Genomic DNA, 19,135 nt, shown 5'->3' with positions numbered 1-19,135 from the left:
GCTAAATACAAAGGGTCAGTGCAGCAGTACTTATAAAATTTGAAGTGAGACAATTAGTGACCCAAAAAGTCTGTTAACTACTCAACGGTGATAACACGTAAGTGACCAGGTATGTAAGAGCTAAGGTAAAACAGCATTCATGTCAGGAGTCCTGAGTGAGGCACTCCTGTTGACTGAGAAAGGAAATGAAAATCTCACCAACGGGGAAGCGACGGTAAGAAAAGAATCACTGATATGATAGTAATATGACTTCAAGAGAATTATATATGAATAGTGGCAAAATTCATGCACAATACAAATTTTATTCGAAAGTGAGCATGTGGTACTTTACTGAAAAAAAAAATCCACATTCCAACAAGAAACCTCGTCCCCAAGTATCCCCATCACTGTGATGTTAGCGTCAGGAATACGCCCTGGCCATAACCTACACGCTATTACAAACAATCTCTCTAGTCTAAGAAGAAAAGAAAGGTGACATGACCTCACATTTTATCCCATGGACGTCTGTAACATACATACCTGTACACTGGCTGTTACCACTGAAGACCCTGAGGCAGAGGATGGTCTATGTGGAGTAGACAACGGTTTAGTAGCACCCTGTGTTCCACTTCCTGTTCCCCCAGATAGACTAGTCCTACTCGCTCCACTTGAGTTAAGGTTGCTACCTCTGCTGGCAGGTACATTCATTGCAATTCCACTCAAGTTACTCTTCCCAACAGTTCCAGTGGAAGTGGAGTTCGGTAGCTTTGAAGAGGCCTGAAGGTTTTTTGTCGACGGAAGGCCTGAAGTACGATTAGCGGGCAATAAATTCAAAGTGGGCGACTGTCTGCTGATGTTCATACCACTGGGCTGTTTAGGGACCGGGTTGCTACTGCTGGAGTGGCTACTCTGGGCAACTAGTGCACTTGGACTGGAAGAACTCGAGGACACAGCAGGCTTGGGAGCAGGGTTGGACTTAGAAATTAGTTTAGTTGATACTGAAGGCTTAGCTGACAGGGAGGGCTTGGGCGAGGCCGGAGGTTTGGAGGAGGGCAAGGGTTTGGGGGATGTGGCGGGTTTCGGAGATGCGGCAAGTTTTGGGGATGCAGCCATTGAGAAGGGAGACTTGAAACCCTGCGCGGAGATTTGTGACACCATAGCCTTGGCTAGATAGTTACTGGAGGTAGTGGTGCTAGATCCTGTCCTAGAAACCAAGGAGTGGGAGCCTTGAGAACCATTTCCAGGTGAAGGAGTCGCTAAGGGAAGGCGGTACATAAGTGGCTTTTCTGAAGTCTTAATGAGTGGGGACGGGCAGGAGAGCTGGGGGTTATTACTCAACTTCACCACTGGGTTGGTCTGGGATTTACTAATGGTGGCTTGCAATGGAGACACATAGTTTTGTTGGACAGCTGAATGCTGGTGCACCTTTGTTACTTGTGTTAACGAAGAAGCATCCTGGGCCTCTGATGTTCCCAGAGCATGAGAGGAGGCAGCAACTTGGGTTTGGGAAGAAGAGGAGGCATGGGTCTGTGACGAGGAAGAAGCATGAATCTGGCTTGACCTCTGTAGTCCTTGTTGAAGCAGTCTGGCTGGCAAAGGTTCTAAGGAAACTTTAGGGTTCTGAATTGACGAACCAGCAATAAGGCCTGAAGAGATGCCAGTATGAGCTAAATCCTGGGGTTTCTTTGGTACTGGCCCCGTGTGACCAGCAATAAGACTTGATGAGTGTGTAGTCTGAGTAGAATCTAGTTTTTTGGGAGTAGCCAGAGGCAACTTACTCATAATACTTGCTAGTTTTTCCTCTCTCAGTCCTGGACGAGGTTTTGCAGTTGGCATACTTATCCTTGAGCCAGCCGGAGGGCCCTTGTTCCCATTGTTGATGACAGCCAAAGCTTCAGACACAAGATCCAGTGCAGGTGGGTGGAAGGACAGGTCTTCGTCTAGCGAGTCATCAAGGCAGATTGTCTCCTGGGCGGGAGTGGAGCTAGAACTGGTGGAGGCCACAGCAGATGTGCTGGAACTCACTGAGGGACCACCGACAGAAGCCACCAAGGATGCAGGAGTTTTCTGGTCCTTTTTTGGACTACACTCCTAGCATAAACAGCATTGTATTAGAAAAAATTTAAGTGATTAATAAAAAATTGCAAAGTATTGCTTTTTAAAAGACTAAGAAGTTCTCATGATTAAAATTCTACTGGAACTCTTCTCTGGAGACTGTAAAAACTAGCTTTTTTTTAGTGGATAGAGCTCCCGACTGAACTGTCCTCACAAACCTAACAATCCGATCTACTGCACACAGCTACCATACCACAGTAAGCCATTCTGAGAAGGCTTACAACCAAGCTGAAGAAACGCTGACACACGAGTCACAGAGTTGATGAAACTCCACCGCCCACACCCACTGGATCCTCCCTGCACCTGAGAGAAATTCTGCCTTTGTCTTGAGACTCCATCGCTCCTGTGTAGCATGTTTTGCTAGGACCCGACCCTCACATTCCACTTGCCTGCCTGCCCTGTCCCACAGCCAGTATGGAGAGAAGCTGGTACATCAATCCATGCCAACTTAAATTATGTTTTCTATTCATTATGGAAGAAGTCATTTGCCACTTCTTTCAACATATATTTACTAAGTGGCCATTATGCTAAGTATGTACTGTGCTAAGAAAACAAGAAAATTAGGAATTAAAACTATGACTATCTAGGAGAATATTATGTGTTTTGTTTCGTTTTTCAAAAAAAAAGGCCTTGGCTGGTGGATCAACAGATCAAGCTTGAGCTGACACGCCAGAAGTCGCAGGTTCGACCCCCCCCCCCCCCCCCAGTCAGGGCACATATGAGAAGCAGTCAATGAGTGCACAACCAAATGGAATAGCTTAAGTGAAACAATAAATTGATGTTTCTCTCTCTCTCTCTCTTTCTTCCCCTTCTCTGCTCTCTCCCTCCCTCTCCTCAAATCAGTAGAAAATTTTTTTTTAATTTTAATATAAAAATTTTCTTAAAATTCAAAGAAGAGATGAGAATAGAAGACAGTTGAAAATATTCAAAGAGCAAAAGAAAAAGGAACTTTCTCTTAAAATAGAAACATAAAGTGTTTACTTGTATCATTTTAAAGATTAAGTATAAAACTATTACACAAAAATCATTTGTTTCAATTAGTTTCTTCAAACAAACCCAAGCCCAAGGCCTTGCATTATGCATTGATTTCTACAACCACAAGCACAGCACTTACCTGAACCACAGTGGGGAAAAAACGAAGGGGAAGGGGTGTCTAGCTCACCACTTTCTAAAGTACTAAAGTGAACAGGTTGTGAAGAAAGCTGTTACACTCTAACATCCTTAGCAATTCTAAGCCTTTGTTCTAAACACCCTGACAGCAAACCTCACTGCCCCTCACAAGTCTGCAGTGTAACTGCATTAGGTCAAAACTGTCTGTTAGCATGGATGGTTCACGCCCATCAGACATGATCGCTTTGAAACATGCCATACAATTACACAATCAGTAAAAATTTTATTATTTAAAAAAGTATAGCCTGACCAGGCGGTGGTGCAATGGATAGAGAGTCGGACTGGGATGCGGAGACCCCGAGGTCGCCAGCTTGAGTGCGGGCTCATCTGGTTTGAGCAAAAGCTCACCAGCTTGGACCCAAGGTCTCTGGCTCCAGCAAGGGGTTATTTGGTCTGCTGTAGTCCCATGGTGAAGGCACATATGAGAAAGCAATCAATGAACAACTAAGGTGTCGCAACAAAAACTGATGATTGATGCTTCTCATCTCTCTCTATTCCTGTATATCTGTCCCTATCTATCCCTCTCTCTGACTCTCTCTTTAAAAAAAAAAAAAGAAAAAGTAGAGAAACTAATAGTGGGGGAGTATATCAGAATAATACTGGCAGTGTTACTAGTATAAAACTGCTGTTTTAAGTAATCTATCAACATTTTCTTTCTTTATAAAAATAACATTAAATCCACTATATTGCATAGATTTACACTTGCAGATAAAGTTGGCAGGACATATATTTGAGTCAAAAAAGCAGGTTATCGCCTGACCAGGCGGTGGTGCAGTGGATAGAGCGTTGAACTGGGATTCAGAGGACCCAGGTTTGAGAACCAAAGGTCGTCAGCTTGAGCACAGGCTCATCTGGTGACCCAAGGTCGCTAGCTCAAGCAAGAGGTTACTTGGTCTGCTGAAGGCCCGCGGTCAAGACACATATGAGAAAGCAATCAATGAACAATTAAGGTGTCGCAATGCGCAACAAAAAACTAATGATTGATGCTTCTCATCTCTCCGTTCCTGTCTGTCTGTCCCTGTCTATCCCTCTCTCTGACTCTCTGTCTCTGTAAAAAAAAAAAGAAAGAAAGAAAAAAAAAAAAGGCAGGTTATCCACTTCTATAAAATGTTACTCCAGTCTGGATGAATGAATGGGTGGACAGGTGGCTGCATGTCACATTCATCATTAGGACTAACATAAGGTTTGGTCCAATTCTTACCTTCACTTTGGGCTTCGGGGCAGGAATCACCTTTTTCTTTGCCCTGGGACAAAAGATTAAAAAGAAGTGCACTTTAGTAGCAGTTAGGTCACTTATTAGGAAGTTATAATAGAATGTTGTAATTACATGGGTAAATATTTTTTCTATTTAAAGAAACTATTTGAAGGATGGCACTACATGTAATCATTCAATTTACATGTGAATAGATAGCAACATTTCTCCCAATCTTGATTAATTAGAAGAAAGGCCAAATCAAATATGAAACGTAGATGATAAAGTTCTTTTAAAAATTAAATGGAAGTATTCAAACTAAAATAAAAATAACTCAAAACAGGCTAACAAAGCTGCCCAAGGATCTTCACTTCAAAGAACTGGGGGGAGCCATGGCCAGGTAGTTCAGTTAGTATCATCCCGCTATGCCAACACGGTGGGCTAGGTCCCTGGTCAGGACACATGCAAGAATCAACCAATGAATGTCAGAAAAAACATTCTTTTTGCAGATAACTTTTTCATTTTTCAATTATAGTTGACACACACTGTATTATTTTATTTTAATTTCAGGCTTTCCTTTTAAAAAAAATTTTAAAAGAAAATTACTTTTAACAAATATGCAAATAAAAATGTGAAAAGGACAGAAAAGAAGGCCAACAAACAAACAAACACACCATGGAACCTTTGGAAACCAGTGTCAAAAAGTCTGAAGAATAAAAAGCTCTTGCCCTGGCCGGGCAGCTCAGTTGGTTAGAACATCATCCCGGGACACAAATGTTGACAGGAACAATTCTTGTTGAGTTAACTGGTATTCACTCAAAAATGTAACCACAGAAGAAAACTTCCCTGTTTATTATTGTCTGCCAGGAGGATGAGAGACCTTTCTTTAGGAATCACATCACTAAGGAAATAGCCGACTTTGAACAGAAGGAAGTATATGAAGAGTAGGTTAATGCTATGGAATAATACACCGTGCAAGGCAAGGAAGCGTAGGTATGTATACAGAACTATCCCAGAAAAAAAAGGCTGCAGGTCAGTAAGAGGGGAAGAAAAAGGGCACAGCAGAACTGAAGGGAAGAAGGCCCCAGAACACAGGAAACTCCCAGAGCCTGGCTGCTCACATGGCTCCTCTCTACCAGGTCTCAGGCCAGTACCTGTTACCTTATGGGGTCAGGTTTTTGGAAACCAGCCTGAGAACTCTTTAATAGTTCAGTGTGTTCTGAGGCCTACATCGTCAACAGTAAAAATAGTATTTTTTAAAAAGCAGTGGTAACATGGAGATGGTCGCAACATACATTTAAGTCCGATTTTTTCTAGCATTTAATAAATACTTTTGTTTACTAAAGTTTATAATGTGAATAAAAAGAAAGAAAGAGCTCTAGAGTCTGAATTTACTCACGGAGCAGATGTAAGATGATTATGTACACTTCGGCTTTCTTTAAAGAGCATTCTGGAAAAATTAAAAGGACACAATTAATTTTTTATAGTAGATAAATAATATAATTGCTTTATTATTTTATTTTTTTATATATGTATATAAACATTTTCTTTAAAAGATTTTATTTATTCATTTTAGAGAGGAGGGGGGGTGAGCAGGAAGCATCAACTCCCATATGTGCCTTGACCAGGCAAGCCCAGGGTTTTGAACCAGCGACCTTAGCGTTCTAGGTTGATGCTTTAGCCACTGTGCCACCATAGGTCAGGCACTTTATTATTTTAATAAATTTAATTTTCAGCCTGACCAGGCGGTGGCGCAGTGTATAGAGCATAGGACTGAGATGCAGAGGACCCAGGTTCAAGACCCCGAGGTCGCCAGCTTGAGCGTGGGCTCATCTGGTTTGAGCAAAAGCCCACCAGCTTGAACCCAAGGTCGCTGGCTCCAGCAAGGCATTACTCGGTCTGCTGAAGGTCCGTGGTCAAGGCACGTATGAGAAAGCAATCAATGAACAACTAAGGTGTTGCAACACGCAATGAAAAATAATTGATGCTTCTCATCTCTCTCCGTTCCTGTCTGTCTGTCCCTCTCTCTGACTCACTCTCTATCTCTGTAAAAAATAAATAAATAAAATTTAAAAAACAAATTTCATTTCAACAGGCTATTATTTATTTACCAAGTAAAAGTTATAATGGGACATAACAGTAAATACAATGATCTTATAGACAGTTTTATATCACCTCTATTTAAATCTTTAACAAAGCAACAGATGTTTTCTATTGGTTTAAGATACATTAAGATGACAGGTTAAAATAGCCAAGTCTATTTAACTCTTTAAATTAGTTTTTAAGATGCCCCTCTATACTGACTACTTTGAACAGAACCTAAGGCTGTCTCATCTTCTACATTCTAAACCTTGTATTCAGTTCCTAATCTTCACAATTCCCCCATGAAGCTTCCCTCCCAAAGTTCACAATCATCTTCCCCTTCCTTTTCCTCTACTAGCAAATTCAAGTACAAAAAAAGAAAAGGTGGTTGGTTAAAAAAATCACCTTTATGTATATTTCTATATCTCTATATCCACGTGATCCACTATTTAGTCTTTTATGTGCTTGAAATTTTCAAACAGAGATCATCTGAGTGCTTGTACAAAATTTTAAACACATTACGTTCTTAGCAAAATGAATGTTATGTGTGTGTATGTTTGCATCTTTAATAATAGCAACAATAACAAAGTAAATAAATAAAATCTAGGATGTCATATTTCTTACCTAGCCTGCATCCAGCCCTTAGGCCACAATGGTTTCACCTCTGTCTCCATGAAGGATTTAAGATAGTCCTCAGCAGACTGGCTCTTATTTGGCTCTAACTCATAGCATCCCAGTTTGATTTCAACAAGGTTACATAACAAAGTTCTAAACAAATTAAAAAAATATATTTATATATAAATCTGACTGCAAAATTATAGAAAATTAAGCTTGAAACATTTTTTTAAAGCACATTAATCTGACAGCAATAATAAAGACTATTATCTGAAGAATTCAGAAGATGACACGAGGATAAATCATTTCTAATATATATATACATCCCGCACAACAGCCAGTCCCCACATGGAACAATCTTCTGTGACATCTTTAATCTAGACACCACAGACTGAAAGGTGCAGTCCGACAGTTAAACCCTTCCTGGGGTACTCAACTGCGGGTAAGAAAGACGACTGACCACACGAGTATACTAAGTCCTTCTGAACCCAGCACATGACTTACTCAGTAAGTAAACAATTAGCTTAAAAATCATAATATAAAAATAATAGCACCCTAAAAATATAGGAACTATCAATCTTCTCTTGAATAAATTTTTCCTACATACTAATCTTTCATTGCTCCCAGTCCAATCCTCGACTCCTATCAATTCATTTTATTAAGAAACCTTACTTCTCCATTATCTACTTAATGAAGGCTTTGGTGAAATCTACCTAATGGTGTCATCCCAGTGGAATTTCTTTCTTGGTCCTATGACACGTTTCCCTGGTTTCTCATCATCATCTTCCTCGGATCCATTTTTTTCTCGTTCTTCATCTGTTTGCAACCTAAAAATGAAAACCATTTTATAGAGCAACGGTTTAACTCAACATTGCCTATAATGCACTTCCTAGAAATTTGTTGAATTGCTTAACTGGATGGTAATGCAAAAGACAAGGTAAATAGGGAACTAACCATTCCATGTAACACCTTGAGTTTCAAGTGTGTGACAGAATATACTTGTGTCAACCTCAGATAGTCAGGTTGGTCAACGTGAGAAATATCACCAGCATCAGCTCTTGCCCTGACCACACCCATACACTAAATCAAGAGACCTTTTACCTTTGACATCCAAGCAATTAAGTGGGAAGCAATGTGTCATTTAGAAAATATTTAACAGATACTATTTACTTTCTTGTGTTTTCTTTTTTTTTAATTTTTTTTACAGAGACAGAGAGTCAGAGAGAGGGATAAGGACAGACAGACAGGAACAGAGAGAGATGAGAAGCATCAATCAGTTTTTCGTAACAACACCTTAATTGTTCATTGATTGCTTTCTCATTATGTGCCTTGACGGGGGGGGGGGGGGGGGAGGGCTACAGCAGACCGAGTGACCCCTTGCTCAAGCCAGCGACCTTGGGTCCAAGGTGGTGAGATCTGCTCAAACCAGATGAGCCCGTGCTTAACAGATAATATTTAAATATTTTCATACAGATACACCTATTGGTATAATACTCACATACGGTGTAAAGACCCACATATACCATTTGAATGGAATACTAGGTGATGAAGCCCACTTAGGACCAACCCCAAACATCTAAAAACATTTCTCAAATGCAAAGCCGGTCCAAACAGAACAGGTACATACTTGGCACATTTAGCTTGACTCCGAGCCTGGCAGTCCTCCTGGTATTTAAATAGTTGTTCAGGCATAACATTGCTAACAGCCAGTTTCAGTTTTTGTAGAGGTTCTCTTAAACGATCATCCTGAGAAAAAAACAAACTAAAAGTTTTCTCAAACATACTTACAAAACTCATTTTGCAAGCAGATCTTCAAATGATGAAATTTATGTTTTAGATATAAATGTTAACAAATTTAAACACGGTCATTTCTTCTACAACACTGACTTTTCATAATACACTCTGGACATAAAATTTGGACCATACTTTCCAGATAGCCGAGGAGTCTCAAGGTCTGCCTGTTGCCCCAGCATAATTATTGGTAGTGTTTCTTTACATTCTTAGACTTGCCCCATGTTTGGCCAATAAATCAGATGACACCCCAAATGTAATACAAATGATTAAATATAGAACAAAATCTACTTGTGCAGACAGCTGGTTAACCCCCATTAGATAGGCAACCGGTCGTACCACAAGGAGAGATGCTGCTTTGGAACACTGCACCCACGATTTGGTTTGGAAGACTACCAACAGGACATCACCATACTGTTCTCTTGTTTATTGTTAGTAAATATAACTGACATTGCGAGCAAAAATGCAAGGTTAGGCCAAAATGAAAATGGAAACTGGGAGACTCTTATTCATGTGGGTTCAGGGCAAAAAGGAAAGCAAGAAAATTTGTATCTGATAACTTTATTCCTGTCATAGGTGCAGAAATACTATAAGACTTTGCTCTTCTTCACTGACACAAATAATTTTAAACCACGATTTCTGATAAGAAGGTTTAGGAATGAAATTACTATGTTGTGGCAGGTATATTTTACAAATGAAAACATTTATTAATAACATTTACCTTATTAATATAAACAAATGTTATTACTAATAAGCATTTTCCTCCTTTAGGTATACCAATTAATAAATATTACTATAATATGATAGCATCTGCTATAAAATATAATTTTTAAAACTGTGAGCATCCAGCATCATGGTTCCTGGGTGATCACTTTTTGAGAATTTCATAGCAGAGATTATCTTTCTGGGAGCAACCCAAATGTCCATTAACAGTGAAATGAAGAAAATTTTTATTTTTGTGACAGAGAGAGTCAGAGAAAGGGACAGATAGGGACAGACAGAAGGAAGAAAGAGAGATGAAAAATATCAATTCTTTGTTGCAGCTCCTTAGTTGTTCATTGATTGATTTCTAGTATATGCCTTGACAGGGGGGCTACAGCAGACTGAGTGACCCCTTGCTCAAGCCAGCGACCTTGGGCTCAAGCTGGTGAGCCTTGCTCAAACCAGATGAGCCCGCACTCAAGCTGGCGACCTCGGGGTCTCGAACCGGAGTCCTCCACATCCCAGTCTGACACTCTATCCACTGCGCCACTGCCTGATAAGGCAAAATGAAGAAATTAATTGGAATGTATTCATACAATGGAACCCTGTTCACACAGTGGCAGAACCGTATGGAGTCTCACCACAAGTAAAGACAGATAAATCTGAGGTACATAATGTTGAGTGCAAAAAAGCAAGCTACAGAAGAAAACAGACAGTGTTTACTCAATTTATATGAAGCTCAAAAACATGCAAAATCAAATAACATAATATTTATGTTCACAAAAATGTGTGATAAAACCACATAAAGAAAATCAATGGTAAGATAAATGCCTTTCTTCCACAGCCAATAGTGATATTAAATAACTTCAAATATCAAACCTGACATGGTCCTTAGAAAATATTTTACAATGAGCAGAAAGCTGTTTTCCTACTTCTAGTTCTTTTTTTAATTGATACCCATTTATGTCATTTGAACTAATGGCTGTAAGCTCCTATTGTCACTATCTGAAGGAGCCAGGGATAGACACAAAATCTAAGACCTTAGATAAATCTCACTTGTTCATTAATCTGCTTTGAACTGAAAAAGAACTAGTTTCTCAATTCAAAGGTATAGTACTTGTAGTCAAGAAGTCTGTGCCTGCCAGATCACACCCAGTATAGTGATCCAGGACACAACACGCATTCTCCCATTCGTTCTGTGGTGGACCTTGAACAGCCGTGTTGTGCTGTGACTCCCAACCCCCGCCAGAAAAGTTTAGGTTGACCCAAGATATTATAATCAAATTTTTTGTCCCAGGAATTTGGATTGGGCTGAGAGAGCTCAGTCTGTGTGTGTAGCTTTTCTGTAATGTAAAACCTTGAGAATCAATTAATCTTATCTGCAGGTGCACATAAAAGGATAAAAATGAGGTGCAGGGAGAGAGGCAGAAAGAGAGAGAGTAAATCCAAATAATCAGTTCCCATTCTTCCGGCCGCATTCTTGCCCTTGATTCCATGAAATACCTCTCTTCACAGAAAAAAAATTTCCCTTTTTTGTCTTAAATCACATTCAAGTTATTTTCTATTATTTGCAAGTTATAAATACTTTTTAACTATATAGGCAAACAAATCATTAAGGGAAAAGTAATCAGGACAATTAAGGTATGGAAAACTATATTTTATATGGGGTGAAGAAAGTGACATAGACAAATGATTAGATTTGTGAATGAACTCAAATGCAGAATTAGCACCAAGAGGATAGAAATCACCCAGACTTAGCTCAGAGCATGGAAAAACTTCCTAATATTGTAATGAAATACTTTCTGACCACTGGAAGCATTCAACTTGGACAATCACTTAGTGAGGTTGTAGTCAAGGGGGATCTAGCAAAACATGGATGATTAAATAAATAAATTTTAAATTTACATGAAACCTGTGATTTTCTCCATAGGTCTGCACAATGTCTGTTTAGATCAATTTCAGGAATAAAAAAATTGAGTTATAAGTATGTCAGATTAATTACTGAAGGCAAAGTTATGTTAGCTGTGAACAGGTTGAGCTACCAGCCCAAGGACCTATGCCTTCTCACCTAAACCTACCAATGATGGGAAAGTAGTCTTTTTCAGGAGATCCAACGTGCCTTTAATATACATACAATATGACTACAACAGAATTAATATGCAGAAGCCCCTAAAAGAAACCAGCCTCTTTGCAGGTTATCAAACCCGCCATGTAGGCATCGTTGCTTCTCCGCTTACCTGGATGTTGAGGTGTAACTTCTTCAGACGTTTCACCAGTGTTTCTTTATTGCATGGCACAAAAGCTTCGAGATGGGAGTAGACACTACTACGAATGACGGGGCCTAGTTCCTGTAGCTGTAACTCAATGCTGACAAAACAACAACAGCAACAAAAATTAGTACAGAATTTCTTTGTTAGCAACACACAACAAAGAGGCAAAGGAAGTGATTCATTTCTCAGTTTCCATTTTCACAATTTCTTAGTATTTTTCAAGAGAAAAACTTAAAAAATAGTGATGCTATGGAAAATTTCGATGAGTTCAGTTTAAGAGGAGACTATATAATCCCTAACAAGCTGCAAATAATTGTTTTCATGACAGTGGCAAAGTCTACATTTTTAGGTAAAGCACAAGAACTTCATTATTAACCAAAAGCTCATTTCCTCAAAGAGTATCATACCCCCCTCAACCCTTGCAACTACTATACTAGTGAGTCATACAGTTTCAATGAGTTCTTAAGAGTGGTTTTTCCTTAGAGGTGTTGAAAATTTCAGATTTTCTGGCTTCACATACAGTTTTATCCATCTTTGTTTCCCTTACTGGACCTGCATTACAAACTAGGCATTTAAAGGTTTGTTCACACAGTTTTTTCTGAACATATGTACCCTGATTTATCAATGTCACCCCATTAAAATTAATAATAAACTTTAAAAAAAAGTTTGTTCACACAATGATGAAATTGTTACCACACTGTTAAGCAGTACATGACTATTTTAAACACACATCCCTCACATACCTACTGTAATATTTTCTCCCTAAGAATTCCAATCTTCAAAGGTCTAAGAAGTCTCTGGAAACAACTCAACACATACAGCAACAGAAGTGTGAATTTTAGATATTTTTCTCATTTACTTCATAGAGAAACAAAGGTTCTCTTGAAGTGGTAACTTACTTGGGTCCCTCCTCCTTCCTTCCACCAGGCTCCTTTGCCTTCTTTAAGTGAAATCTACCCAAAAGCACATTTCTATACACGAAAGTTTCTATGAATGGGCCTCAAACTTCTGATAATAAATTATGAGCATGAGATCACTACAGGTTCTAAATGAATGAAACTACACTGGGACCATCCATCTGTTAGTAATGCACTAGAAAAAAACATTGGGTTTTGGTGAGTAGATAGGCTGGAAACTCACTTTTATAGCCCTGTCTACATAGGCTCTCTTTTGCCTCTGGACAAGATTCAGAGAAATGCAAAACTTAGTGATCACTACTATGGCACAGGACTCTAGAAACATAGTCATCTTCCCACAGGCGATATATAACATGACTTCCTACACCACCAACTCCATCTTTTAAAAAAAATTCAACTAAACACTAAGGCTTATAGAAATAGAGGCACACTTTCTATGAAATAAAAAAAATAGATAGGCTTCAAAAAAAACTAAAAGATTTGTTTTAGGATAGACATGAGAGGACTAACAGGGAAGCCTATTCATGGAATGCTAATATTATGCTTATTTGGATGTTATTTCCCAAGGACGGTCTTTTGATTCTCCTAGGGGAAAAACAGTTGTTCCCTCTCACATGAGTAAAATAAAAAAGAACTGTCTCAGTTGCAGGAAAAGGACCAGATCTAGTAAACATAGGGCTTTAAAGTAGAAAAAAAAAAAAGAAGAGCTAGTCAGATCCCTGATTATGGAATCTGGGTCAGTTCTGATGAGCACCGGCAACCCTCTTCATTGAATCTAGGGTTGTCTGGGAGCTGAGCAAAAGGTTGCTGCAGACAAGAAGCATTTACCCAGGAAAATATCTTTATTATATGCGGCTTAAGTGTCTGTTTGTCGCCGATAGCTTATTGGTTGCTTGCGTAACTGTACTAGCCAATGGGGTGAAGTTGCCACGGCATTCAAATAGTCCCACCTTCTGGCATGCCACCTCATAAATTGAGGTTAAAGACTGGAGCAATTATTATGCTGTTAAGAAATCTTAACACCAGAAGGGGTTTTTGCAATGGTTCAAGACTAGAGGTTCTCCAATTGAAAAATAATGTCATAATAGCTAAGTCTTTGGCTCCTCTAAAGGTGAAATACATGTCATTCCAAGAATTGATTTGGCTCCATCTCAAACAGGGTTGCCGTTTCAAGTGAGACGTAGACAATTTCCTGTAAAACTTGCCTTTGCTATGACCATCAATAAGTCTCAGGGCCAAACGCTTAAGCGTGTTGGCATTTTTCTACCTGAGCCAGCATTTAAACACGGTCAACTTTATGTTGCCTGTTCAAGAGTTCGTGAAAGAACGAACGTAAAATTAAAAATAGCTGATGGTCCTCTGCAAGGCGAGCTTAAAAATGATGGAAAGATCTACACAAGAAATGTTGTGTACAAAGAGATCTTTGACATGTGAATTAACATTTTATTATTTAAATCACCTTTATTGAGCTAGCGGTGGCTCTTAAGAAATGTACCGCCACCTTGGCCGGTTGGCTCAGTGGTAGAGTGTCGGCCTGGCATGCAGAAGTCCCGGGTTCGATTCCCAGCCAGGGCACACAGGAGAAGCGCCCATCTGCTTCTCCACCCCTCTTCCTCTCCTTCCTCTCTCTCTCTCTTCCCCTTCTGCAGCTGAGGCTCCATTGGAGCAAAGATGGCCTGGGCGCTGGGGATGGCTCCTTGGCCTCTGCCCCAGGTGCTAGAGTGGCTCTGGTCCCAACAGAGCGACGCCCCGGAGGGGCAGAGCATCGCCCCCTGGTGGGCGTACCGGGTGGATCCTGGTTGGGCGCATGCGGGAGTCTGTCTGACTGTCTCTCCCCGTTTCCAACTTCAGAAAAATACAAAAAAAAAAAAAAAAGTACCACCAGTGGTTTCCTTCATTGCACTCTACTTTAAGCAATTAAGCAAGTAGAAGGGGGAAACCCCGTGGGGCAGTAAGCAAAGGGGCGTCCTCGCCGCCTGCCCTGGGTAATTCAGTTTGAATTAGCAGACACCTTTGCACAAATCATTTTAATTACAATTTATAATATCTAGAACAGCGGTCATTTTGTATGACCGCCGGGCTTTCTAGTTTCCATATATTTCACGTATGACAAAAAATACATATAAATCTAGAATACTATTCAATCTGTACAATGGTCACTTGCTCTGGTAGTTATAGTATTGGAAGTTCTCATTATCATAAGGGGCAGGGAGAACCAACATATGCAGCAGCAGAATTTTTCTGAGAAGCAATTGTTCATCACACACGCTGGGAGGCTGAGAGGGAAGAGCTAATGCATGAGACTCAGGACTGAGTCTGAAAGGCCTACTATATTTTAAAATAAATTCTTAAGGTTTAAATAATTTTAAGGTATTTTTTAATCAAAGAAGTAAATTACTTACTCCAAAAGAATATTATTCATATCCTGTGTAAAGAATTTTTTCCTTCCTTCTTCATCAAAAAGTTTGGCAGCCTAGAGAAACACAAGATTGACAATGTAACTCTTGATGCTTGATCTTGGCCAAAAGGCAGAGAAACGGCAACAATATGGCTCTTAATAAACACATATTTGCATCCATATTAATATACTGAAGAATCAGCTCTCCTTGAGGGTGGGGCTGTAATTTCTTCACTTGGTATCTGTTAGAATCCATCAGAGTCTGAAAAGACCAGTGTAACAGGCTTTATTGAAAGGAAGAAAGAAACCCTGCTAGGCTGACTCGTAAGGGAGAGTCGCCTGCGCCAGGCACAGCCTGGGACCAGGTTTCAAGGGTTTTTGGGGAGGGTGGTAGGAAGGGTCGTCGGTCATTTAGCCCATTGGCTGCTGGACCAAGGATTGTCTTTTGTGGAAGTTTGCCAGGACTTCTCGGCTTGTGATGTCAGACATTCCTTTGTGGTTGGTCATCTGCTGCGAGCCCTGAAACAGACTTACTGGCAGGTTAAAGAAATGAAACCTAAGAGTGTCCTCCATACCAGTTTAGTGCCCGGCACAGGAGGCAATTAGAGAGTGATGGAACAAATTTAGCATATGTACCATTTTTTCCCATTATGTCTGTATTTCGTCTTTATAAATCTTAAATTCACAAAATTTTATATGCAAGATGATTTAGTATTTTGATTGTCTTTTATATTGTTTAGTAATTCATGCTGTGGTCTCCAAGACAACTGAAACCAGATGTATCACTGTCTACAGACATCATTGTCTGCAATATGTCTCATTTCTATACTTTATACCCAGTACCATGTTAAATACTCATTAGAGCTGATGACACTGGTATTATATCCCCATTTTTCAAACAAGGAACTTAAATCTTACAGGGGTTACATGCAATGCCCCTCAAAATCACAGACCTAGGAAGTGGTAGTCCATAACTCAGCCCAGAAGCTTCTGACCTCAGCTGCGCAACACCACCACCCTGTGCAATCGGGCTCAGGCCCACCTCACTATATGCTAACAGCAACACGTCGGCAAGGGCTATTGTCAATTAAAAAAAAGTTGTTTTCGCCTGACCAGGTGGTGGTGCAGTGGATAGAGCGTCGGACTGGGATGAGGAAGGACCCAGGTTCGAGACCCCAAAGTCGCCAGCTTGAGCGAGGGCTCATCTGGCTTGAGCAAAGAGCTCACCAGCTTGGACCCAAGGTCGCTGGCTCCAGCAGGGGGTTACTCGGTCTGCTGAAGGCCCGCGGTCAAGGCACATGTGAGAAAGCAATCAATGAACAACTAAGAAAGTTGCAACGCGCAACGAGAAACTGATGATTGATGCTTCTCATCTCTCTCTGTTCCTGTCTGTTTGTCCCTGTCTATCTCTGCCTCTATAAAAAAAATAAATAAATAAATAAAAATTAAAAAAAAATTGTTTCAATGACATTAAAGATGACATTTTCATCATTATGTCTGTCACCTTAACCAGCTGACCATAAACAAACCAAGACACTCTACTATAGGCATATTTTACTGGGGAAATCACAAAGAATAGTTTATTTTGATTTCCATGAGACCTCAAACACCAAGCCTGATTTAAAAATCTGACCAAGTCACATACTCACTCTGTCAACCTGCCAAGTTATTTGACAACTTCACATGCTGGAAATAGAAGATTTCTGAGATATGCCTCAGCGCTTTTTAGAAAGGATGAAGACTAAGTATACGTAGGGAGCAAAAATATAAAAAGAAAGCCGGAATGAAAACTTAACTTCAAGAAAGAATCAAAAGAGTTAAGAAGTTGAACACTTAAGTGAGAAAAGAGCAACACGAACAAACTGCTTATGACAGAAACACACATTTTAGTGAAGGATGAAATCTCATCTCCTAAAAAAAAACAACACACCATGTCATAGTTAAAAGAAGAAATAGGGAAAATGCAGACATCAGTAATGAATCTTCCACAGAAAACAGACACAAAGATCAACAGAACAGAACAGAGAACTCAAAAGTAAACCCTTGCTTATATAGTCAATTAATCTATGATGAAGAAGGCAAGAATATACAACGGAGACATGACAGTCTTTTCAATAGTGCTGGGAAAACGGGACAGATATGTGTAAAGAAAAAATTAAACTGGACCACTTGCTCACACTATATACAAAAATAAACTTAAAATGGATTAAAGATCTAATGTAAGACCTGAAACCGTAAGACTCCTAGAAAAAAACATAGGCAATGAACTTTGACATAATCATAGTACTATCTGCTTGGCTATGTCCTCCCGAAAAAGAGAAACAAAAAAATAAATAGGACTGTGTCAAACTATAAAGTTTCTGCACAGTGAAGGGTACCATCAACAAAACAGAAAGATAACCCACTGAATGGCAGAATATGTTTGCAAATGATATTTCCAATAAGGGATTAATATCCAATATGTATAAGAAATTCATACAACTCAATAACAAAAAAATAATCTGATAAAAGAAATGGGCAGAGGACATAAACAGGTATTTCCCCAAGGAAGACATACAAATGGCCAACGGACATATAAAGATGTTTCTCATCATTAATCATCAGGGAAATGCAAACCAAAACCACAATGAGATACCACCTCACCTGTCAGAATGGCTATTACCAAAAAATCAACAAATAACAAGGGATGGTGAGGATGTTGAGATAAGGGAACCCTTATGCATTGTTGGCGGGTCTAAAATGGTGCAACCCATATGTAGAAGAGTATGGAGCTTCTTCAAAAACCTAAAAACAGAACTACCATATCGCCTAGCAATTCCACTGCTGGGCATTTATGTTAGGAAATCCAAAACACTGGCCCTGGCCAGTTGTTTCAGTAGTGGAGTGCTGGCCTGGCGTATGGAAGTCTCAAGTTCGATTTCTAGTCAGGGCACACAGGAAAAGTGCCCATCTGCTTCTGCACCCTTCCCCCTCTCCTTCCTCTCTATCTCTATCTTCCCCTCCCGCAGCCAAGGCTCCACTGGAGCAAAGTTGGCCCAGGTGCTAAGGATGGCTTTGTGGCCTCTGCCTCAGGCACTGGAATGGCCTGGCCACAACAGAGCAATGCCCCAGATGGGCAGAGCATTGCCCCCTGGTGGGCATGCTGGGTGGATCCCGGTCGAGTGCTTGCGGGAGTCTGTGTGACTGCCTCCTTGCTTCTAACTTCAAGAAAAAAAAAAAGAAATCCAAAACAGAAATTCAAAAAGATAAATGCATCCTTATGTCCACTGCAACATTATTTATGATAGCCAGGATACAAAAGCAACATAGGTTTCCATGAAAAGGATAAAAAAAGATGAGGTATATATAATCAAAGGAATATTACTCAGCGATAAAAAAGAATGAAAGCTTACCATCTGCAACAACAATGAACCTAGAGGTTATTACGCTAAGTAGAATAATTCAAAGTCAAATACCATATGATTTCTTTTATATGGAGAATCTAAAATAACACTATAACAAATGAATAAAACAAAAACAAACTCATAGAAATAGAGACCAAACTGAGAGTTGCTATTGGGAGGGAGGTGTGGAGAGGCAGGCGAAAAGATGAAGGGGAACATAGTCAATACTATGATAACTCTGCACTATGATGGTTGATTATTACTACACTTAGTTTAGTGTGGTGATCACATTGTAAAGAATATAAATGGTGAATCACTATATTGACCTGAAACTAACATAATATTGTAAACTAACAATACTTTAAAAAATATGTAAATATGCCTGACCAGGCGGTGGCGTAGGGGATAGAGTGTCGACTGGGATGCAGAGGACCCAGGTTCGAAACCCCGAGGTCGCCAGCTTGAGTACGGGCTCATATGGTTTGAGCAAAGCTCACCAGCTTGGACCGAAGGTCGCTGGC

General features: G+C 39.9%; 1 protein-coding gene across 3 annotated transcripts in view; it reads right to left on the bottom strand.

Annotated features, from left to right (window-relative positions):
* Window positions 1-19,135, bottom strand: part of UBN2 (ubinuclein 2) — a 100,124-nt gene that overhangs the window by 32,255 nt on the left and 48,734 nt on the right. For all 3 annotated transcript variants that reach the window (XM_066362843.1, XM_066362842.1, XM_066362840.1), the window contains 8 exons: window positions 15,236-15,306; window positions 11,884-12,013; window positions 8,781-8,899; window positions 7,867-7,980; window positions 7,163-7,306; window positions 5,856-5,906; window positions 4,466-4,508; window positions 520-2,070 (listed from right to left, as the gene is read on the bottom strand). In XM_066362843.1, the coding sequence (XP_066218940.1) occupies window positions 520-2,070; window positions 4,466-4,508; window positions 5,856-5,906; window positions 7,163-7,306; window positions 7,867-7,980; window positions 8,781-8,899; window positions 11,884-12,013; window positions 15,236-15,306 (2,223 nt within the window). The remainder of the gene's footprint in view (window positions 1-519; window positions 2,071-4,465; window positions 4,509-5,855; window positions 5,907-7,162; window positions 7,307-7,866; window positions 7,981-8,780; window positions 8,900-11,883; window positions 12,014-15,235; window positions 15,307-19,135) is intronic.

Source organism: Saccopteryx leptura, chromosome 2 (genome assembly GCF_036850995.1).
Source record: "Saccopteryx leptura isolate mSacLep1 chromosome 2, mSacLep1_pri_phased_curated, whole genome shotgun sequence".
In the NCBI taxonomy this organism is placed as follows: Eukaryota; Metazoa; Chordata; class Mammalia; order Chiroptera; family Emballonuridae; genus Saccopteryx; species Saccopteryx leptura.
The sequence above is the reverse complement of the archived record's forward strand: the minus strand, read 5'-3'. Positions and strand labels throughout refer to the sequence as shown.